Below are 25166 nucleotides of genomic sequence, written 5' to 3' on the forward strand. Positions count from 1 at the left end.
TGGGATTTGGCAATAGTTTTGGAAGGCCTTTCAGGGGCTCCCTTCGAACCCCTTGAGTCGGTTTCAGAGAAATTTCTGACATTCAAGACCATCTTTCTTCTGGCTATTTCGTCCCTAAAAAGAGTCGGAGACCTTCAGGCCCTTTCGGTTTCTCCCACCTGTCTCGAGTTTGCTCCTGGGATGGTCAAGGCATTCCTTTACCCTACACAGGGTTATGTACCTAAGGTGCCAACCAATATTCCGAGGCCTATTGTACTGCAGGCGTTCTATCCTCCTCCGTTTGCCTCTTCGGACCAGGAAAAACTGAATCTCTTGTGCCCAGTGCGAGCACTGGACACTTATGTCCACAGGGCTGCCCCGTGGAGAAGATCAGATCAGTTATTTGTCTGCTTTGGATCACCTAAGAAGGGTCTTCCAGCTTCTAAACAGACAATTAGCAAGTGGATAGTCGAGGCTATTTCTCTTGCTTATGAGTCCTCTGGCCAGCCATGTCCTCTGGTGGTCAGAGCTCATTCGACTAGGAGTATGGCGGCCTCTAAAGCCTTATTATCGGGGGTTTCCCTTCAGGAGGTTTGTGATGCGGCAGGCTGGTCCTCACCGCTCACATTTGTGAGGTTTTATAGCCTGGACCTGGACGCTGCCCCAGGGTCCCAGGTGCTTTTATCTTAGTTTGCCGACAGTTTTGTCTGCTGGCATTTTGTAAGTATGGCGTATTGGGTATTCTCGTTCCCAAAGCGTCATCGACGCATCGCGAGTTCCCTCGAAAGGGAACGTCTCAGGTTACTATTGTAACCCTAGTTCCCTGAGAAGGGAACGAGACGATGCGTCGCCCTGCCATACTTCCTGCATCCCTGCGATCGACTTTGCTTCGACTCTTTCAAGCTAACGCGAGTAACGCACCGGATGTGCTTATATCTCTTCCTGGTCATGACGTCACCCGCCCGTGACGCTCATTCTTTCCATTGGACTAGTTGACATACGTGCTCAGACGTAATCACGCAAGCGTTCCCAAAGCGTCATCGACGCATCGTCTCGTTCCCTTCTCAGGGAACTAGGGTTACAATAGTAACCTGAGACGTTCTTCTGTGTTGTTTATGATGATCAGATCGGCTCCTCTCTCTGTACAGTATCTTCTGCTCTCAGTCCAGCTCTTCTTCTCAGAGGAAAGGAAGTAAAGACTGGATTTATAGTAAATCCATCCGTCTGTAAACACAACCAGTTTAGGTTTAAGCACTTTATTCCCATCACACGGACCTACAAACTTATTTTTAAACGGTTTCACCTAAATAATTAGTAATGTATCCTGTAAAAATGAAAGTTTTTAATATACTTTATGCTTACCCTTTACACGAAGACTTTCTGACAGTTCATTTTTCTCCATGTTTAACTGGTCTCTGTGTTTAATCAGCTCAAGGTTACTTGATGAAAATCCATCCCTCTCTTTTGTCAATTGCATGTTCCTGGTAAGTAGCTCATCTCTCGCTTCTGTGAGGTTGGAGATCTTGGTCAGTAGCAGTAGCCTGGTCTCTTCAGTGTAGTTTGTGCTCTCTGTCTTGATGTGGACACACAGCACTATGACCGCGGTCAGCAGAACAACACACAGCAGAACCAAACACACGAGAGCTGCTCTGGAGCTTCTGTTCCTCACAGTATCACTCCCTGAACACCACAGATATGAAGATCATTGCTAATTGCTCATGTGACTCAAATGTGTGTGTTATAATGAAATGAATCTCAGTACCTGTGTGTTGAGGTGTTTGTGAGTTCTCTGTTTCTGTCTTGACATCAGAACCGTTTATAGGATCCACATTAGCATATATATTCATCTCTTCTTCATCTTTTCTGTCCATGCCATCTTTCCTGGGAATGTTCATATTGCCATAAGACATATTCAGTCTGCCGGAGTTAGATGTGAGATTATTAGAAGTTGTTTCTTCAAGTGGATTGCATGCTCTGAACTTCTGCTTTTGCTTTCAGCAGACTCAACGCCTGTGGTCAAGATCATGTGATATCCAGTTGGGGGGCTAAAACACACCTCTTTGATGACTATTGACAAAAAAAAAAAAAATTCTCAGTAAAAACGATTTATTTGTACTTAAAGGGTTAGTTCACCCAAAAATGAAAATAATGTCATTAATGACTCACCCTCGTGTCGTTCTCAGCCCGTAAGACCTCCGTTCATCTTCGGAACACAGTTTAAGATATTTTAGATTTAGTCCGAGAGCTTTCTGTCCGTCCATTGAAGCTGTATATACAGTATACGGTCCATGTCCATAAAGGTAATAAAAACATCATCAAAGTAGTCCATGTGACATCAGTGGGTTATAGTTAGAAGTTTTTGAAGCATCGAAAATACTTTTTGGTCCAAAAATAACACAAAATAAGACTTTATTACGCATTGTATTCTCTCCCGGGTCTGTTGTCAATCCTTCACAGTTACGCTGATGGCGTAAGACGCTGATGACGTGTTATCCGGTGCGCCCGAGCTTCATTTATAGACTGAGGGAAACGCACGCTGTAATGCCTGGTTCAGATTACACGATTTTAGCCCGATTTTGGCACGATTCGTTTGACGCAGGGTGTCGTGGGGATTCGTAAACGACAACGGGCGTCGGGACGCAAGATTTGATCGTTTCATCTCGTGTAGTGTGTCATAGTGGGCGACAACCTACGTCGCGTCTGCGATGCTTCACGACATCACGACAAAAAGATTTGATTTTTTTTCGGTCCTCCACGACGAGAGTGAGTGAGTGAGCGAGCGAGACAGAGTGTGTGCTAGTGAGTGTGTGTGCTAGGGTGACCACCTGGCTATATTGCTCTGTTGCAGGTCAGACCTGATTTCGCGGGACACGAGGGAGATAACTTACTATTATTATAGGTGAATAAATATTGATTTTATATTAACGTTAGATGTCTTTGCTAGCTTTATAAAAATGTTAGTCTATGACGGCGCTGACCGGCGCTGTGAACGTCACTAATAGCCTAATATAAAACTCATTTTAACAGCACGGGTCTATTCAATCTAAATAATTAAGTGAAAATAATAATCCAATCGCTAAAAAACACATTTCCAAATAAACACAAATTCCATTAGGAAAGACTACAGATTAAATGCGTTCTTACCGGATTCAGTAGCCTATTTTTGTGTCTTTTCCATGCGTGATGGTGAAACTTCGGTGGCTACACAGCAATCTCCTTTTTTAGGGTCACCTGTAACTGGTTTTAACCATGTATATATTTTTTTCTCCCATTCCTTACGAACAAAGACGCTTTTTCTTCTCGGGAGCTCCGGATAGATCCATTTTTCTATTGCAGAATTTTTTTTTTTTCTCAGTGTTTGTTTTCCCGAATTCCCGCTCTGGCTAGAACCAATAATAACGGCTGCGCACGTTCAGTGTTTTCTTATTAACTTTTTTTTTGTATAATTGTAATTTAAAAGGACGATTAAATAAAATGATGCAGACAAAATTAAAATGTGGGACACTGCTTATGACTTGCGGGACAAAGCTTCAAACTTCGGGACTGTCCCTCACCCCAGTGTGTGTGTGTGTGTATACGTGTGAGTGCGTGTGTATATGACATAGTATATGTGCGAGTGAATGTCTGCGACGGCACGCGATGACTGGTCAGAAAGCAACGTGTAGTCTGACATGTTTCTTGTCCACGACACGACAAGATTTTAGGATTCAAAATCGTGTAATCTGACACAGTGACTATCGTAACCGACAAAAAAATCGTGTAATCTGAACCAGGCAAAGTGTCTCATCCGCGACATGCACATTTACGCACCATTAAAAAAATGATATCCACGCAAACAATGTAGAATAGCTTGAATATAGCGTGCGTCTCCCTCAGACTGTAAACGAAGCTCGGGCGCACCAGATAACACGTCATCAGCGTCTTCCGTCAGCAGCGTCACTGCGGAGTCCTGAACGCAGATTGACAACAGACCCGGGAGAGAATACAATGCTGAATCAAGTCTTATTTTGTGTTATTTTTGGACCAAAAAGTATTTTCGATGCTTCAAAAACTTCTAACTAACCCACTGATGTCACATGGACTACTTTGATGATGTTTATATTACCTTTATGGACATGGACCGTATACTGTATATACAGTTTCAATGGACGGACAGAAAGCTCTCAGACTAAATCTAAAATATCTTAAACTGTGTTCCGAAGATGAACGGAGGTCTTACGGGCTTAGAACGACATGAGGGTGAGTCATTAATGACATTATTTTCATTTTTGGGTGAACTAACCCTTTAAGTTGTGTTTGGATGTATGTATATGACAATACTAGAACTCATACCATATAATTAGAGATCAACTGAAATCATTTGGATCTTGACTGTTTTACATTCATTTTGATATCTTTACTTCAACAAGTACTTATACAGATGGTACTCAACCAGAATGAGACTTTTACCGCCGCCGTTCCCGCGGCGGTAAAATTGCGGGGGTGTATTTGCTGCCTTTGACCGCTAAGAGGCGCTACAATCGCAGACTTTGAAAAGTGTCAGTTTATTCTCTCTATTGCGTAATCTGCCGCCGCGCCGCGGCTCTTTGAGAGTGTTTGAAATGTGGTAAAACAGATCAATTCAAGTTAAACATTTAGTTAAATGAATTCATATCATCACAAGACTGAAATTAAATGGAGGCCTAATACATTGAATAAATAATGAAAACATTTCAACACAAAACATTGCAATAGAAAAATATTAGGCTACATCAATGAGGCTTTGCAAGAGCAACGTCTAATCAGCGGACCGACGATAGCGCAGTGGACAACGCAACAGTACGAGCTTCACGGAGCTTCAAGCAATGCGAGATCGAATCTCACTAGCTTTGGCTGACAGCGTTAAATGTTTTACCATTCTTGATGCTTAGATAGGTAACTGTTTATTGAAGTCAAGCGTTTTGTTTAATTATCAATGGCACATTACAACATACATTTGCTAGATTCCAGTAGAGCCGCTGCACAGACGACAAAACTGATGAAGGAAGATTATCAGCCGATCGCGTCAGAAAATGACGAAGCTTTAATCTGCTTTTGTGAATCATCCACGAAATTGAGATGACTGACAATTGATACCCGCCATAGCAAAGGAAGAAATTTTTAAAAACAGATCCTGGACATTTCAAGGTTTATTAAAGTGTCGGGGGCAGTTTATTTATTTAAAACAGGGTTGCATCGAGTTAGAGTTTATTAAGTAAGAAACAGAATCTTATTCTTGCGACATTTTAAATCTGTATTGCCAAATAAATTGCAGCTAAATAAACAATTAAAACAGTAAGCTAGTCTACAAAACGAAAATAGTTCAAAGCAACATAAATTAAGATTTTCTTTGCTTCTCTCTCGCGCTGGAACTCTTTTATTTTAGTTGATTTAGTCTCCCTGCACTGCGCGCGCCGGGTCTCTCTCTACATTAAACAAGATTTCAGATTTCAAGATTACAATATTTATAATTTAAGGGCCTACATTTGGACACATCGAGAGATTTATCTTTAAAAGTATTTTGCCTTTGCCTGGTCATCACTCTGCGTATGAAAGACAGAACATTAACACCTCCTAAACCCCCAACCCCCCGCAGGCTATCCGAGTTTGAGACCGACTTAAAACAAAGAGAAGTCGGAATTCACACTAGACATTAGCATTAGGCTATAGTAAAGTGTTGATAATGAAATAATTAAATTATTTAGGCTATGTAGGCTAATGTTTCTGTCATAAAAGTTTATTAATAAACATTTAATTATTTCAATAATTGAAGAAATAAAACACTACCTCGGTTTGGGCCAGCTTTTTCCAAGCAAACCTAAATACAAAAACGCATGTTCATTTGTTGTCATGAATACAATGTTCAACTCAATGTTAAATTCCACGGGGATCTTTGGATCCTTACAACCAGGGTGCGCGATTTGTGAATTAGCTATTATTATTTTTTTTATATATAAATCTCGAACCACAGTGCTTGCTGCTGTAAACTAAATAACATTTATATAATAATTATGAACTTAAATGAAACAATATCGCAACATTTCGACAAATAAATTATCTGATCTATTTTTACAATTTAATTCAGGGTGATTTAGCCTAGACTACATTTAATTATAGCGAGATTTTCACCCTTGTCCGTTCATCATTGGGAAGCGCTCACAGCTAGTTTGAGTAGATCCTCTGCACCTCTCGGTTTCATACGGATTACCTAATCAGATAACATTTATTAAATATTTAGACATTTAAAGGCTTTAGACATAGCCGATTTCTTATCGTGACTGAGCGGAGGAAAGTGGCTTTCGGTTCATTTTTGTGACGCGCAGTTCCCGGAGACAGAGACGACAGATACACTTTTGAATAAAAGTTTGAATATGAATAAAAGTTTGCAGTTTTGAACGATGTAGGCTACTCTACTCTGATCTGTATGACTAAAAAACTACGGAGTAGCCTAAAGGGCCTAAGTTATTTTAGCTGTCTGTTGAGAAAAATAAATCCAAATGAACGCGCAGCCGCGTCTGCCGAACACTAATTCAACATGCCAGAATAAAACCCGACTTTAGAACAATGGATATAGCGCCACTCGGCGTGGTGTGCCAAAATACTTAATTATAAACTTCAATATTTCATTCAAAATAATCTCAAAACGCTTTGTGACATTTTGAAAGCCGTGCATGCATTAAGGCCACTGGAACCATGAACGTAACTGAAACTGGTTCTGATTTTATTGTTTGTCGTTTAAACGTGCCTGTTGCATATCTTTACATTATATATTTTAAATGGTCTATTGGTGAAGTAATTTATAGCATTGATTACTGTGGAGGGAGGGGGGATTAAAATAATTCAGCAGAAGCAGGGATGTTTAGACTAGAAGGAAATCCCCGTCCCCCCTGGCAAATCGCACCTTGCTTAAAACCATGTTTTACAAACTCTTTATAGAAACCAAAAAAAGAGGCAATCCTGTATAAAAAAAATGTTTTGTTTGTTTGATTGTCTGCATTAATAACAGGCTATGACATGCATTAATAGTCTAAAATGTACAATAGTCTATGTTTGTTCGGGATTCGAACCCGTGTCATCCAAATGACCGATACGTAAGTTCTACCACTCGGCCATGAATGTACTCATTTAGAAAAGCCCGGTTTAGCCAATCTGTTCCAGAGAAGCGCTCATTCGTCTTATTCCTCAATAGAGTAGTAAACAAATAATCATGCAATTTCAAATGTTAAAGACTCATCGTATAGACATCCTATAGAGGTAAGGAAGACGGCTCAGTAACTATTAAAAACGGTCGTTCGAACGCGATGTTTACCAGATGCTACGATCTTTCACAGACGTCTCCGCGATGTACGTGTGCTATCTGGGCAGCTTCTTTGCACCTAATTTATTTTTGTTCGTTATTTTTGTTATTATTATTATTTTATCACGCTGCTGCTGCTCCCAACGGGCAATAGGCTTATGTCGCCCACCGATGTCTAGGCTACAATATGAAATAAAGGCTATTGTTCTCGTCTCTATTTTTAAATTATGATTCTATTTTTCTGTCCTAAACAATGTTCTATAGTAGCCTATTTCATCTGTTAATTGACATTAACCCCGCTTACATTTCAAAATACGGCAATAGCTGCTGTTTTGCACAATGTCCCTCTGCGCCACCTGGCGGTCATTTCGCGAATGACTTTGAAATGCGACTGGATTATTTTTACCGCGGTAGTTTTGCCGCGGTGCCTGTCGCGGCGGTAATAGGCATTCTGGTTGAGTACCATCTGTATATGTACAAAATTCTCTTTATGGTTTGGGAGGAAGAATGGTATTTTTTAACGTGGGAATGGTTGTAACACATAAAACGGGTCAGACGAGGCCCTACTGACTCATACATGCACATTCACACACTCGCTATGAAGAAGTAAAGCGTAAATGTTTTTTTTTATTGTTTGTCACATGGTATGTTTCACACATCACCTTCTGTTTTCTTCTAAAATGTGTTAGATAATGATAAGATAAGAAAAAGACCAGAGTTGCTAACTTATTCAGGCTGTGGTGGAAGTTTTATGATATTCATTGATCTTTAGTAAAATATAGATGATTCAAAGAATGTCACATGTGTGTCTCTCACTTGTAGTGAGAGAAGATTATGTTTATGTACCTGGGGAGGCAGAAGGGAGAGACACTCCAGAGAACAGACGAGCAAGGACCTCTGACCTAGTTGTCAGAAGGCCATTTGGTGCAGGGGGGCCAACTAATGTTATGGCTTCCTTGTCTATGGAAAACTACTGGATGGAAAACTACTGAGGAGGAAGGCTCTGGGGGAAGAAGACCTTGAAACCGAGATAAAAGCTAGTTGAGTCTGTCTGGGGGTCTGTCAAACTTCTGCACAGGGTAACAACTGTGTATTAGACTGCTCCTATTCTTGCAAGAATAAATACTTTAATTTTATAATTTGACTCTGAGTCTCCCTTACGCAGTGATGTTTGTTTGATGAATTTTTGCCACAACAATTTGGTGTCAGAATAGTGGGATTCCTTGGACGATGCCTCCTGGACCTGAGATCGGACGGTGTTTGGCCACCTGGACTGAGTAAGTTCCAGCTCTACCTCGTAAACTTGAGAGAGAGAGGCCGGCCGATGTCAGAGCCCCGGGGGGATCGGCCACTGGAATCAAAAGAACTCAAGGTGGCTCGGAACAACATCTCTGAGTAAAGGTAATTAAATAATTAAATTAAGTTTAATTGGGGGAAGAGTGAAATTGAACCATATTGGCTGAGAACTGTTTTCTGTGGTACGTAATCTTAAATTAATTGAGATCTACGTACAGATCAAGATATTTCAAACAGATACGAGGAAAATAATCTGAAATTAATTGAGGTCTGTGACAGAACAAGATATTTCAAGCAGATAAATAATCTGGAATTAATTGAGAACTGTGGCAGACCAAGACATTTCACACAGATAGGTACCTGAAAATTAATTGTTCCACCACGGAGCAGAACTATTTGTGGGTGCTGAGGCTAATTAGGGGGAACCAAGACAATCGTAACAGATTTTTTGGTAAACCGTAATTAGGAGGACACTAATAGTGTAACCCGTCCGATTTGGGTTAAAAGAAAAATCGGATTTGTCGAGGGACGCCTGACAAATCAGGAGAACGCGCGTGAAAGAGAAATCCACAGAGAACAGATAAACGGCCAATATGGGGATGTCTCAAAAGCAAGCTTGCGAAATTTGGTACACCGGTGTTTTGTCAAATGAGATAAAATTAAGGGCAGAAATGTATGATATTGAGCGCCACAGGATTAAAGATGGTGCGGTAATCAGTTGAACAGGGCAATGAGAAACAGAAAGGTTGTTGTGTCTGCGTTCAACGTGTGTAAAAGTGTGAAAAGAAAATGAGTTGTTGGCTTGAAGCAGATAAAAGAGAACGATGTAGAATGTATTTCCATATAGTAAGATTGAATATAACTGATAAAAGGTTTTTATTTTTCAAGACATTAGATGTCAGAAGATTTTTTTTTGTAACAAAAGTTGAAGTAGCAAGCAGCAATAAGGCTGTCTTTGTGAAGGATTGAGATATGAGTAATATGATATTTTGGTTTCTGTAAAAACAGTAGAGATAAGTGGGACAGAGACAGTAATGATAATACTTGTTGAATCTGCAGACTAACCATTTTGAGAAGAAAACAACTGTAGAAAATGTATGTTATGAAAATAACATTTCTGATAAAATGTATTGAACTATTTATGAACGCCTGTTAAGTCAGATTAAGAAATGTATAAAAAGTGAGGTTCAGATTAAAAATAATAAACAATAAGGTATTGAGTATGATTAACAGGGATTAACATGATATAAAGATAATGAATGTTTCATTAAGCAAAATGGGGAACAATTCTATATTTTAGTGGTAAAATAAAGAGTGAAATTATGTTTATTTTTGGTTTGACAACCATTGTCTTTTGAACCTAAAGACTCCAGCTGGGAGTACAGCAACAGCGCGTGCTTATTCAGCCCGGCTTCCGGATGTTAAATGTGTACTTGCTATTGTAATCAGTGTTGTTGATGATAATACCGAATTAGAGAGATGTAAAGACAGATTTTGGAATTCAATAATGTAAAATGTCGGATATTTTGTTGATATTAAGTCATTGAAGAAAAGACATTGTCTGTTTTATAAAGGAAATTATGGGTCGGGGATAATTTTCCCTGGACAAGTGTTGAAGTTTAAACAGAAACGTTGTGAAAACAACTTAGAAACAATTTATGCATTTCCGTGCAGAAAATTAATGTTCTGCCAATAATAATGATGAAAAAAATGATTTGGCTAGTGTGATAGAATCCGCCACTGGTGGACTGTCAAAGAATAGAGAGAACTGCTTATCAGCTCTGTTTACATTTCTGATTGGGACACACTGCTTCAAGGGTGTGCAGTAAGTTGGAGCTGTTTGAAAGCTCACAGAGATCGAACTACAGGCAAGGGGACAGAGAATGTTTTAATTGTGGTCAGCGGGGTCATTTAGCAGTAACTGTAAATGCCCACTCAGAAAGGTGTAAAAGAAAGTGGATGGAATGTGAAAGTGACGTATTAATGTGGGTTTGAAAGTAGAACAGTATTTGAATGACGATATTAAAGTTTTCGTCTGAGAAAGAACCAAGAATGTGAATGCAGGGCTAAGGGAATTGAAAAGAATGTGTAAGTAGATTGAAAGAGAAAGGAAAGTTGATAGATGGAAGTCGTAAGTAGATTTAAAGAGAAAAGAAAGTTGAAAGATTTAAGTCGGAAGGAAATCCTTTTAAAAGGAAAAAGAACTAAAGTACCAGTAGATGTAAATTGCAGATAAGCAAAATATTTGTAAAATAGTGGTAACTAAAAAGATGATTGTCTTTTAATGAAACGCTTAAAAAAGGGTTTGGAAGATCCTAATTGCAGATTGTAATTGAGAATCTGACAACTAAAATAGAGATGAAATAAGCAGAAGCAGTAGCACTGGGTTTTAGAGTTACTAAATGTAAAAATGTGTAGAAAGGGATCTGTTTAAACAAACAGCTTGGTAGTGGTGACCATGAAGGAGCTAGAAGCTGATGTTTTGGTTTCAAAATATAAGATTGGGACTTGACTGAAACTGCCAGTGTGGCAGACTCATATGAGTGGAAAATTTTTAATGTCTAAATTCCCTGATGTATGGGCAAAAGACAACTATAAAATTATTTTTTATATTGAAAACGTATGTAATTTCTGGCAAAGGTGCCTTAAGCTGGGCCAGAATTAAAAGATAAAGTTGAGAATGTTTAGTATGAGAAAAAGTGTACCAAGTCCTGAAGGCCTCAGAGTCTCTCTCTCATTCAATGTCAGAAGGCTGTTATCTTAGCCTGTCGTGACGATAAGCTATTTATAGTAAAGCACAGTGTTTCAGTTGAAAATTATAGACACAGATGTTAAAAGAAATCATGTTAAAGGAAATCAGTGCCATTCAGAGGGCAATTAGTACTTAAATATTTTAGATTGTAAAACTGAATGACTTTAAAGAAGTCTTTAAAATAATAATGTAGACCTGAATGACAGAAGTGACATTTTTGTACTTGTTATTTTAGGACCAGTAACGTCTTTGTCTGATCTTAGCCTTCACCATGACACAGGACCTATGACCATGGCTATAGATGTACATGAAGAGACGATGTGAATAAAGTTCACTGAGATTTTGTTGATTCGGACAGGTCTAACAGATTTGAGTGATTAAATACTGTTGTTTTTTAACCTGTCTCCTTACCACTATTAGGCAGTAGAGATGGAGGTGACTCTTGAATGTGCCTTTCCTAAGCTCCAGAAAACAGCTGAGTTCTGTGGAAGAAACTGATTGTGTGATGCGAGCGGGTCACCAGTGGGTACGTGACTACTCAAAGACGGGATGATTTTCCTGGCCAGGAGACAGCCTAACGCAGGGGGTCCCGGACACTGCATCTCCGGATGGAGGTGTTAATATGTGAGAAAGGTATGAGAGTTAAGCGCTGATTACTGGAGGCCAACTGGGGTCAGCAGATCATTGGGAGGTCAGATGCTTTGTGAGGAATCGCGACGGTCTGACCCAAGAGAATGTGAGTTCCTCTCTATATCACTCACCAGAGAAAAACCCCCCCTCGCAATTCACTGTATGGCTTGTTTTCAATTGTGACAAGTCTGATGGAAATTATAGATGAAGAGCTGATGGGAATGTGCTTTCAAGAGCCAGCTGAGACCATCGAGCTGATTGTCATTATTTGTTGGGGAGACAGTAACATAACTTATTAATTTATATCAGGAACATGTTGGTTGCCTTATGGGCAAGGAAAATTATAGAAGTTGATTTTGAACTAATATCTATAAGATGGTTTTAACTCCTGAAGGTTAGACATGGTGGTGGTTAAAGATTAAGAATTTATACAAGTATTCAAACTAAAGATAACCTTATAAATACTCATAGCATAATGTATTTTAGATTGTTGTAATGGTTCTAATTTGAGTTAAACACTTGTATATTAACATTTGTGAACTATTAAGGGTTCTATGATTAATTAAGTTTCAGTCTTAGGAGGCTGTTGAAAAGATAATTTGTGTATAGTGAGAGAGACTGCTTGAGGGATTGGTGCTCTGTCTGTCTTTCTGTTATCAGGCCTGGTAAGGCAAGTTTAAACAAAATAATGATAATAAACCAAAACAACCCAGCTGACTTTTCTAAAGACAAAATAATGAACATTTGAAACGGTTTGAAAGGCCATGTAAAATTATATAAAAGCTACAGGAAAATGTGAAGTTTAAATCTTATTTAAACCTTAAATATTATAATTAGAGTTAATAAAAAAAGCGAACATTGGAAATGAGCAGTTAACATATGTGTGTCTAGCATGAGTGTGTGTGATGGTGACAGCACTTTATGTCTTGTATGTGTCATGATAGAACAGAAGCGGAAGCAATAGCAAGTACTCAGGTAGTTTATTTAAACAGTTGAAATGAAGATGACAGACGGGAACAGTGCAAGCAGATGATGAAGGTGACGCAGGGACTTCGATGGTCAGTGGTCCGTGATGACGTGAAGTGCAGGTGACGGTGAAGACAACGAACTCCAAAGTTGAACACGAAGACAGGAACCGGACAGGACTACTCGAACACCAGGAACACCAAACACGAACGACATCAAACAACGATCTGACAAGGATGATACAACAGCGGTGAGTATATATAGCGTGGTGAGAGCTTGCAGCTGGTGATGAGGGAATGATGATCAGCTGGAGCGGATCAAGTGATGTCATACATTCACGCCCACCACCCACATGCGCTCGCACCACAACATAAACACAAGACTAGAAGGAACCAACCCGATCTCACCAAATGCGTCTATATAGCACGCAGTGTGTTTATCGTGTAATATATACGCGAAAATGAGTTTTTACGTGCATAGTATACGCATGGATAGCACATGGTTGGGTTTAGGGTGGGGTAGGGTGCGTGTGTATTATACGCTTGGGTAGGATTAGTGGTGTGGGGTGCGTGTGTATATCACGAAATTAAGTGCGTATCATATGCACGCGCAAAACTGCGTATCATATCCACGTAAAAACTCATTTTCGCGTATAAATTGCACGATAAACACACTGCGTGCTATAGAGACGCATTTGGGTGAGAACAGGCTGAAGGAACAGAGAATGCGTCTACCGTGACAGTACCCCTCCTCCTAAGAACGCCTCCTGGCGTTCTCAGACTCCTTTACCTGCCGATTGAAGTCATCGATAAGGGAATGATCCAATATGTCTCGAGCAGGAACCCAACTTCTCTCCTCCGGACCGTAACCTCTCTGGCACAAATAATCGACTCGGTGGACAGCCGGGCGGAGGCGTTACCCCTTCTAGAGCCTTAACGACCCTCGATTCGACCTCCCATGTGAGTGTTGAAACGAATAGCGTCTCGGGCAAAATACACTCGGGAGTAACCGGGCGCTCGGAAAAATCAAAGATGCGAGATAGGGCGTCGGGCTTAACCCCCTGGGGTCTGAGGGGTTTTTGGGGCCCTTGAGAGGTTTTGACATGCCCTGACATTTGTGCTTATTTCAGCTACTTACAACATACCTTTGGCCAACACATAATTATGCTGTATTGCAGCACAAACTCTGCTACAATAATATGTGAGCAAAATGGAAGTTACATGTTTGCATTTTATAGAAAAAAAATATTATGCGTGGTTAGTAAGTTTTGGGAAAAAAATTTGTCACTGCAATGAGCTCATATAACTCATACTGAATAGTTTGGCACAAGACTTTTGAGTTACCATTCTTGTAGGCAAGAATGTTTACTACAAAATTATGTGAAAATCATTCTGATCACTCTTTCACAAAACAACAATATAATGATTTAAACTTTGCAAGTCAGTTTTTGTGCCAGTACTGCTTTATGCGTAGGGGTGTTGATGGCCATGAATATGAATGAGGGGAGACAATAGACACTCCCCCAATGGCTAATGCCCCATCACGGTGCTGTGAGGCAGAGAGGAGAATCTGAGAATGAGAGGACATTCAAAGGTTTTGTTTTTTAATCTGTTTTTATTGTAATTCCTCTATGTGGACGAACTAAATGTTGTGCCTCACAAGACCACAGTGCTACCGTACATATATAAACATATAGTACCAGTCAAACGTTTGGACACATTACCATTTTTAATATTTTTAATATTTTTGGAAGATGGCTGCATTTATTTGATAAAAAAATACAGAAACAACAGTAATATTGTGAAATATTATTACAATTTAAAATAATGATTTTCTATTTTAATATACTTTAAAATATAATTTATTTCTTTGATCAAAGCTGAATTTTCAGCATCCTTACTCCAGTCTTCAGTGTCACATGATCCTTCAGAAATCATTCTAATATCATGATTTGATAATCAGGTATTATCAATGTTGGAAACCGTTGTGCTGCTTAATATTTTTTTATAACCTGTGATATTTTTTTCAGGATTCACTGATTAAAAAGAAAAGCATTTATTCAAAATAGAAATTTCCTAACAATATAACTTAACACATCCTTTAAAAAAAAGAAAGAAAGGTAGTGTATACTGTTACAAACAGACTCATGGGCGAATGTGAGTAAACAGAGGTCACTTGCGGTCCAGTTTCCCGGGCAGGAATCGCGCAGTCTGTGCAACCATGTCCACATCAGTCTCGGTTTTCCATGACAGGGTAGACTTGGACCTGTTGCTTGTTTGCCATGGCTCTCTTCGGGACCGGTGCTTGGACATGTTCATTGTCACATCTGTTGATAACACAATCAAAGAAACTGTATTATTATCGCTATCAATCACTATGGCCATGGATTAAGAAAAAGACAACCGATTTTGTAATTTCACACAAGAATAGGTAGGCCCTACTTGTATATTATGACGAGTATATTATGTATATTGTAAACACAATTACATTTCATCAGTAAAATATTACGTCTGTGCACTTACCATCATTCTCGATTGAGAACTGAACGACACCTGCGTGTCCCTCTGCTGGAGAAGGAGAGTGTGATGCAAACACATTCCTAAAAAAATAAAAACAACTGTGTTAGCATACATTACCCAAAGATGGGCGATTAATGGGTATGGACGCACAATGCATGTAGTCTATATATCTGTTGATGGGCCATAGGACCGAGAAATATCTATTTATGGGCCATAGATCGCGAGCTGTTGATGGCCATTATCTGCGCACATTTCAAACATTTACACCTGTATTCACAATCATCTGTGACAATATTTTAGCGCGTGTCATAGGCTAACCAAAACCGAACATTTATATATAAAAATATAATGTCTAGTATTTAGACAGTATCACATTTTACCGGAGGCTGAAATATATTTGCACGAAATCATATTTACACCTAAGCAGATATTCGCAAAAGTCAGTATTTTTAGCATGATAATCAGTGTCATAAGCTAATCAAAACGGATTGAAATATAATACAAATATGTTTAGAGAGTAATATCACATTGAAACACGACCATATACGAATGTTAGGGATATTGTAAGGCAATCTTTCCTGTAAGATGTCAAAAGCTAACCAAAACTAAGCAAAATATAGTCTGAAAATTCACATGAGTTCTATATAATCAGAAAAGAATTATAGAAACACTAAACAACTTACTCGAACTTGTATCCTCTGTGGGATCAATTCGCTCTTGAAAATGCAGCCGTTCTCCGTCTGAGATGCAACCGTTTCTCTGAGGAAAAGGTGAACTCTTCCTCGCTGTCCATAATCCTCTGGAGGACGACTTTACCGGAGAAGCGTGCCATCCTCAAAACGCGATGAACTATCCGTGAATCTGACGAGAAACTGCGTGATGGCATTGATCAGAGGGCGTGTGCGATGCGTATAGATCACCTCAACTATTAGCATGTGAATAGCGCCGGGGGGCGTGTCGGCCTCAGCTCATTAAAATTAATGAAGAGAGAACGAAAAACTGCGCCTCTCCTTGGTTTCAAACGGATTACATAAACTAAGAATATGTGTTTTTTAATATAAATTACTTCATTTAAAAGAAGAGAATTCTAGCTTCATAAAGACAAATCTCTCGTTCCTGAGTGACAAGTATTCGCTGAGTTACAGTTCATTTTCGGACGCGTTTCAGAATGGACTTCCCTGACAGAGAGAAGGCAGAACTCGCATCATGTTTATTTTTCTTTATTTGGCGAAAGACACAACACTTTGTTTTTATTGTGAGTATACACAAAAAAAATAGAAACTTAACTGGATCGAATGATGTAAAACACTTAAATGTAAGATCAAAACCAACAAAGTATTTTTAATCTCTTTTGCACTGATAAGAAAAAAAGCGAGCAGATCACGCCGGCGTGATTGCCGACCCCAGGGGGTTAATGTTCTTAGAACCCGGACGGTAGGACAAGGAAAAATCGAAACGACCGAAAAAAAGAGCCCACCGAGCCTGCCTGGAGTTCAACCTTTTCGCAGTTCTGATGTATTCTAAATTCTTGTGGTCAGTCCAGACGATAAAAGGTACCCCCGACCCTTCTAACCAGTGGCGCCATTCCTCCAACGCTAACTTAACTGCCAACAACTCTCTGTTACCAATGTCGTAGTTACGCTCAGCCGGAGATAACCGATGAGAAAAAAACGCGCAAGGGTGCATCTTGTCGTCTGAAGAGGAACGTTGGGACAGCACTGCTCCTACTCCCACCTCTGACGCGTCGACCTCCACCACGAACTGACGTGAGGAATCAGGGGCTACGAGGATGGGGGCTGAAACGAAGCGGCCTTTGAGTTTGTTAAACACAGCCTCGGCTGTGTCCGACCACCTGAACGCCGTTCTGGGGGAGGTCAAGGCAGTCAGAGGTGCGACTAGTTGGCTGAAATTGCGAATAAAACGCCGGTAGAAATTGGCAAACCCCAGGAACCTCTGCAGGGCCTTGCGGGAATCTGGGGTTGGCCAATCTACCACAGCCTTGATCTTCTCAGGGTCCATCCGCATCCCTTCAGACGAGACGATGTATCCTAAAAAAGGGACAGACTGTGCATGAAAATCGCATTTCTCCGCCTTGACAAAAAGCCCATTCTCTAGCAACCTCAGAAGCACTCGTCGAACGTGCTGCACATGTTCCTGGAGAGAAGATGAAAATATCAATATGTCGTCCAGGTAGACATATATGAACTGGTCGATCATATCTCGCAGCACGTCATTGACCAGTGCCTGGAAAACTGCGGGGGAGTTGGACAGCCCGAAAGGCATAACCAAATATTCAAAGTGCCCCCTGGGGGTGTTAAAGGCAGTTTTCCACTCATCCCCCTCCCTAATGCGAACCAAATGATAAGCGTTACGCAAATCCAATTTTGTGAAGACGGATGCTCCCTGCAACCTCTCAAAGGCGGAAGACATCAGCGGCAAAGGATAAGTATTCTTTACCGTGATGTTGTTCAGCCCTCGGTAATCAATGCAAGGTCGCAGAGAACCATCCTTCTTCCCCACAAAAAAGAACCCCGCCCCCGCTGGAGAAGAGGAAGGGCGAATGAACTTGGTTGCTAGAGAATCAGAAATATATTTCTCCATAGCCTCTCTTTCAGGAACCGAAAGCGAATATAACTTGCCCTTAGGCGGAGACTTACCTGGCAGTAAATCTATAGCACAGTCATAGGGACGATGCGGAGGGAGAGAAGCAGCTCGAGACTTACTGAACACTTCCTTCAGGTCCAGGTACTCCGCGGGCACGTTAGACAGATCCCCTGTTTCCTCCTGAAACACAGAAACAGGTACAGACGAACAAGCAGACATCAGACAGGACTTATGACACTCCTTGCTCCACTCCAGCATGGCCTTATGCTGCCAGTCCACGCGGGGGTTATGTCTGAGGAGCCAGGGATGTCCAAGGACGACGGGTGCAAGGGGGGAATCCATGATATAAAACGAAATGGTCTCTGAGTGATTGCCGGCAGTGATCAGGGTGATGTCTTCGGTGGAGTGGGAAATGGTGGGAAGGTCTTGTCCATTAAGGGCGTGAACGGCAATCTTGTGTGTGAGGGGTCTGAGGGGAATTAGAAGTTTAAGTGCAAAGCCGTGGTCCATAAAATTACCTTCCGCTCCCGAATCCAAAAGTGCGTGACAGTCGTGCTGGTGAACTGACCATCTAAGTCTTACCGGGAGGAGCGTGGAGGTAGATGTCGTCGTGGATGAGGTCTTAGCGGAGATCCCACCCGATAGTAGCCTCGAGTTTACTATCGGGCTGAGCCTTTTACTGGACAATTGTACGCAAAATGACCAGTCCCTCCACAATACAAGCAAAGGCCCTGGGACCTCCGCCTCTCCTTCTCCTCCCGGGAAAGCCGAGCTCGACCCACCTGCATGGGTTCGGGATCGTAGGTGGGGCTGACCACGTCCCTGCCACTGGATCTGGGCTCGTTGGATCCTCCGAAGGGACGGGTGGGCAGAACTCGACGCTCAACCCGAGACAGCCGAGCGTCCACCCGTAGCGCCAGGTCGATGAGGCCAGTGAGGGTCTTGGGCAGATCCAGGGCGTAGATCTCCCTCTGGACGCGGTCAGCCAACCCCTGCAGGAACAAGTCCCACTGCGCCTCCTCGTTCCATCCGCACTCCGCCGCCAAGGTCCGGAATTCGATGGAGTAATCCGATACCGTCTTCTCCCCCTGGCGAAGCTCGGCCAAAGCCCTGGCCGCCTCTCTTCCTGACACGGCCCGGTCGAAGACGGTTCTCATCTCGGCGGCGAGGGTCTGGAACGAGGCACAGCATGGGTCCTGGTTCTCCCACACTGCCGTTCCCCAGAGCGCCGCCTTCCCGGTCAAAAGCGTCAATACAAACGCCACCTTGGACTGCTCGGCACTGAACGTGTGTGGTTGTAATGCAAAGTGCATCGAGCAGCGGTTCAGAAATGCCCGGCAAAAAGACGGCTCACCAGAATACGCCTCCGGGACCGGGAGGCGGGGCTCCGCTCGATGAGAGTCCGCTGGAGGTGGTGGGGGAACGGCTGGTGTGGGCGGCGCAGCGGGAGCTTGTAAGCGTTGGATCTGCTGGGTGAGCTCGGACACCTGCGTCACCAAGGCTTGCACTGCGCGACCCGTGTCGCCGATCTCTCTTTGTTGATTATCCATCCGGTGAACAGTGTGATGGATGAATTCCTCCAGGGTCCCCGATGAAACACTCGCTGCTTCCATTTGACGGTCAGATCGTTCTGTCATGATAGAACAGAAGCGGAAGCAATAGCAAGTACTCAGGTAGTTTTTTTAAACAGTTGAAATGATGACAGACAGGAACAGTGCAAGCAGATGATGAAGGTGACGCAGGGACTTCGATGGTCAGTGGTCCGTGATGACGTGAAGTGCAGGTGACGGTGAAGACAACGAACTCCAAAGTTGAACACGAAGACAGGAACCGGACAGGACTACTCGAACACCAGGAACACCAAACACGAACGACATCAAACAACGATCTGACAAGGATGATACAACAGCGGTGAGTATATATAGCGTGGTGAGAGCTTGCAGCTGGTGATGAGGGAATGATGATCAGCTGGAGCGGATCAAGTGATGTCATACATTCACGCCCACCACCCACATGCGCTCGCACCACAACATAAACACAAGACTAGAAGGAACAGAGAATGCGTCTACCGTGACAGTATGTGTTAGTTTGGGGGTACTAATATTCCGCCTGAATAGTGAGTATATTGTGTCTTTAACCTCTGGAGAGTTTTATCATTACAGATTGGTTAAGGCAAGTGACAAATTTTAAAGAAGGCAAATGCTGAGTGAATCTGATGAAAAGATGATAGAGAACATGGGACGAGCTTTAAGTTGATTGGTCATCACGCTGTGTCTGGTAGTAATTACTTTTGTCATTTATGATGTGGATTTGAATTACTTTCTGCATCAGTTTAGGTATTTATGTAAATTGGAATTGTGGAGTTGTAGATCGTCATCCATCGGGTTATAGATTTGACGGCAACAACAAAGTGACACATTGGCTAAGTAGATATCAAATTATGCAGAGAGCCATTTACGATTATTGTAAACAGGAGGAGAATGTTTTTTTTGACTGACATTGACCAAGGCTGTACAGCACGAGCAACTGACAGAAACTATTGATGACTTTAAAAATGGTTGTAGAGGACCGAGACCAAACAACAGACCTGAAAAGCAGGATACGCGGTTAGACTGAGGGCTGTTGCCCTTCAAATACTTCGATAAGAAAATGAGATTGTGGCTTTAAGTGAAGAATGTAATGTTTTTGTTTCAGAGGGTGATGTTTTCAGAGAAAGATGTCTGGAGGAAGTTTGTCTGAAGGACAACGTTTGGGTTAGTGTTGATGGCAAACTTTATCCAAGACACTATGTTAAATGTTATGTTAAATTGATGATCGAGTTGTGTCGACCATCAAAAGGGGGATGCTTTATGTTTTATTAGGAATAAATGTTGGGAGAACACTAGGGGTAATTGGGTAAAAGCCCTGAAAGAAGCCATTTTTCTGCCTAACAAAATTGCTGTCTGGATTGTTTTCAACAGGAAACGCCAGGACATCGAAGGCCGTGGCAGCACAGACTTTACTATCTGACAATAACCTCGAAATTTGTTTTTCTTTACAGAGAACATGCAGGTTTGGGAGACAGGGCAAAATTAATTTTGCTAACTGTCCTGGTCTGGGTTATTATTGTGGCAGAAAGGTGCTACACCTTGCGCAGCGCATAACTAAAAATGTTTCCTTTTGCAGAATGTCAGGATGGATTGCATCAAAGCTGAACTGATTCTGTTTCCAAATGTATGAATATTGACTTGTTAACGTAAGCAAAGTGGATGTGTGTTTTTCAGGGGAAAAGGACTCTGACTCTAATAAGCAAGAAATGTCTAATGATAATTGAAAATGAAATGAAAAATAATGATTTTTGAAAATTCCACAGGTCACACCAAAAGGGACGAGGGGAAGACAAGCGGTCACTAACAAAATACTTAAAGTCTCCATTCACAGGTGACAGCAAGCAGGAAGTGGTTCATTCCATTGGGGGTGTGGTGGTGATCTCAGGAGTCCATGGGGCGAACGAGATGATCAAAACGCCTGGAGGAGGATGTGGACCAACTAATGGTTTAAGAATGTGTTTTTGTGATGATTTTGAGGATTTTATCTGATCATATTGAAATAGAGCTTAGTATTGATATTGGTATATGACAAATGATTTGATTGGTTACTGATTAATTAGAAAATATTTAAGGCAAATGTTTTCAGGAAGAGAAGATGCATTAATTAATTTAAATTATAGGGATTATTATTGAAGCTTATTAAGTAGAACCACTGCCTGATTGGATTAAAAGTAAAATAACAAAATATGGTTAGGGAAATGGATATGGGGAAAATGTTGAATGTGTAGTGTAGGAGTTATGATTGTATGTGTTGTTCTGATAATTTTGTTATTCAGGGGTGAATATGAGAAAACTGGAATGTCTGTTCAATTGAAAATGACAGTCTATCTGAATGATGATGGGGATGAACAAAATTATGCAGATGATTCAAGTAGAGATTACAGTTAAATGTGTTGATGTTTTCTTTTTCTTTCTGAGAACAGTTGATATGTAAAGAGGGTTAAAAGCAGCAGTCATCCGTGTTACGAGATGGCGTACAAGGACAGGGTTTTGAAACTGAGGGATTTTTTTATTTTATTTTTATTACGATTTTTATTATTTGAATTTTATCTGTTTGTTTTCCTACTGTGCTATAACTATTTATTCCTTACTAGTGTGACTGAGGGTTCAATCTAGGTTGAGAGCGCGAAAACAGAGATTTTCCGTTCAGCCCGACATTAGTAAATTGTTTACTTGCTTGCTAATTAATTAAGGGGCTTTCCCCAACAAAAACAGCCTTATGCTTCTTCATTCTAAACTTTTTCTTCACAGGTTCAAGGAGAGTGATCTTTTATGTGATATGTAATGACTTGAACTTGCATTTATTATTATTGTTATTATTATTATTATGTTTGATTAATAATGATAAAAAGTGAGGAGTTGTGGTGGAAGTTTTATGATATTCATTGATCTTTAGTAAAATATAGATGATTCAAAGAATGTCACATGTGTGACTCTCACTTGTAGTGAGAGAAGATTATGTTTATGTACCTGGGGAGGCAGAAGGGAGAGACACTCCAGAGAACAGACGAACAAGGACCTCTGACCTAGTTGTCAGAAGGCCATTTGGTGCAGGGGGGCCAACTAATGTTATGGCTTCCTTGTCTATGGAAAACTACTGGATGGAAAACTACTGAGGAGGAAGGCTCTGGGGGAAGAAGACCTTGAAACCGAGATAAAAGCTAGTTGAGTCTGTCTGGGGGGGTGTCACTCTTCTGCACAGGGTAACAACTGTGTATTAGACTGCTCCTATTCTTGCAAGAATAAATACTTTAATTTTATAATTTGACTCTGAGTTTCCCTTACGCAGTGATGTTTGTTTGATGAATTTTTGCCACAACAAGGCCTACACAGGAACATTAAAATTCTGTATTAACCCGTGGACATTTTTGGGGCACCTGGCTCGCTCTTTGTTTTTCTAACACATTATAGCTAGGGATGTTATCAACGTTAACCGATGTTATCAACGTTGACCGTATCAACGTTAACCGATCAAAGTTTTCGGCAGTCGGTAAAAAAAAAAAAAAAAGTGATCTCTAAATTAGTCTATTATAGACAGTTGACTAAACGCTACTACAGTTAGCATCTCATTCCAATATCTTTTTGTGTGAAGTGAACAAATCCCTCTCACTCAATCTTTCATAACTCGCCCGTTTGTAGCTACTTAATAAACCAATAAAAACATTCGGTGCGAGGTCACAGCGTTTGGGTTCGCGCGCTCACAAGGTTTGCAGAAAGTAAAGGCTACAGGCTAACACACTCGAGGTTAGAGCCAGCCAGGGCAGACGACAGGAGGAAGCGTGCAGAGAAGAGTAGTGTGTGGGACCATTTCACCAAACAGAATGACACCCCAGATAGCAAAATTGCTCTGGCCCAGTTCCGGCCCACACTTGACACTTTCATCTGGCCCACATACCGCGTGGAATGATGGCACTTGGGCGGTCCGCTCCTGTTTGCCAGATTTGGGCCACAATTAAGCCATAGCAATGCCGCATGTCAGCCGTAAACAAAACAAATGAAGCAGAACTGGGCCACATCTGGCCCAGACACCAAAATTGCTGTGGCCCAGATCTGGCCCACACTTGACACTTCCATCTGGCCCAAATACCCCGTGAAGTGTCAAGTGTGGGCCGGAACTGGGCCACAACAATATTGGTGTCTGGGCCAGATGTGGCCCAGTTCTGCTTCATTTGTTTTGTTTACGGCTGACATGCGGCATTGCTATGGCTTAATTGTGGCCCAAATCTGGCAAACAGGAGCGGACCGCCCAAGTGCCATCATTCCACGCGGTATGTGGGCCAGATGAAAGTGTCAAGTGTGGGCCGGAACTGGGCCACAGCAATTTTGGTGTCTGGGCCAGATGTGGCCCAGTTCTGCTTCATTTGTTTTGTTTACGGCTGACATGCGGCATTGCTATGGCTTAATTGTGGCCCAAATCTGGCAAACAGGAGCGGACCGCCCAAGTGCCATCATTCCACGCGGTATGTGGGCCAGATGAAAGTGTCAAGTGTGGGCCAGATCTGGGCCATAGCAATTTTGGTGTCTGGGCCAGATGTGGCCCAGTTCTGCTTCATTTGTTTTGTTTACGGCTGACATGCGGCATTGCTATGGCTTAATTGTGGCCCAAATCTGGCAAACAGGAGCGGACCGCCCAAGTGCCATCATTCCACGCGGTATGTGGGCCAGATGAAAGTGTCAAGTGTGGGCCAGAACTGGGCCACAGCAATTTTGTTGTCTGGGTTAGATGTGGCCCAGTTCTGCTTCATTTGTTTTGTTTACGGCTGACATGCGGCATTGCTATGGCTTAATTGTGGCCCAAATCTGGCAAACAGGAGCGGACCGCCCAAGTGCCATCATTCCACGCGGTATGTGGGCCAGATGAAAGTGTCAAGTGTGGGCCAGAACTGGGCCACAGCAATTTTGGTGTCTGGGTTAGATGTGGCCCAGTTCTGCTTCATTTGTTTTGTTTACGGCTGACATGCGGCATTGCTATGGCTTAATTGTGGCCCAAATCTGGCAAACAGGAGCGGACCGCCCAAGTGCCATCATTCCACGCGGTATGTGGGCCAGATGAAAGTGTCAAGTGTGGGCCAGAACTGGGCCACAGCAATTTTGGTGTCTGGGCCAGATGTGGCCCAGTTCTGCTTCATTTGTTTTGTTTACGGCTGACATGCGGCATTGCTATGGCTTAATTGTGGCCCAAATCTGGCAAACAGGAGCGGACCGCCCAAGTGCCATCATTCCACGCGGTATGTGGGCCAGATGAAAGTGTCAAGTGTGGGCCAGAACTGGGCCACAGCAATTTTGGTGTCTGGGTTAGATGTGGCCCAGTTCTGCTTCATTTGTTTTGTTTACGGCTGACATGCGGCATTGCTATGGCTTAATTGTGGCCCAAATCTGGCAAACAGGAGCGGACCGCCCAAGTGCCATCATTCCACGCGGTATGTGGGCCAGATGAAAGTGTCAAGTGTGGGCCAGAACTGGGCCACAGCAATTTTGGTGTCTGGGTTAGATGTGGCCCAGTTCTGCTTCATTTG

The 25166-nt window shown here is 41.9% G+C and overlaps 1 protein-coding gene across 1 annotated transcript in view; it reads right to left on the reverse strand.

Annotated features, from left to right (window-relative positions):
* Positions 1-1057: 1057 nt before the first annotated feature.
* The window catches only part of LOC307002127 (uncharacterized protein), a gene marked incomplete at its 3' end in the record, with an annotated part of 53043 nt that continues 28934 nt past the window's right edge, over positions 1058-25166 (reverse strand). Inside the window, exons 2-4 of the mRNA XM_079619420.1 lie at positions 1742-2046; positions 1342-1659; positions 1058-1203 (exon numbers count right to left, since the gene is read on the reverse strand). Of these exons, the coding sequence (XP_079475546.1) occupies positions 1058-1203; positions 1342-1659; positions 1742-1889 (612 nt within the window). The 5' untranslated portion in view covers positions 1890-2046. The remainder of the gene's footprint in view (positions 1204-1341; positions 1660-1741; positions 2047-25166) is intronic.

The sequence above is a fragment of the Phoxinus phoxinus genome, assembly GCF_949152265.1.
Source record: "Phoxinus phoxinus genome assembly, chromosome: 7".
NCBI classification, from domain to species: domain Eukaryota; kingdom Metazoa; phylum Chordata; class Actinopteri; order Cypriniformes; family Leuciscidae; genus Phoxinus; species Phoxinus phoxinus.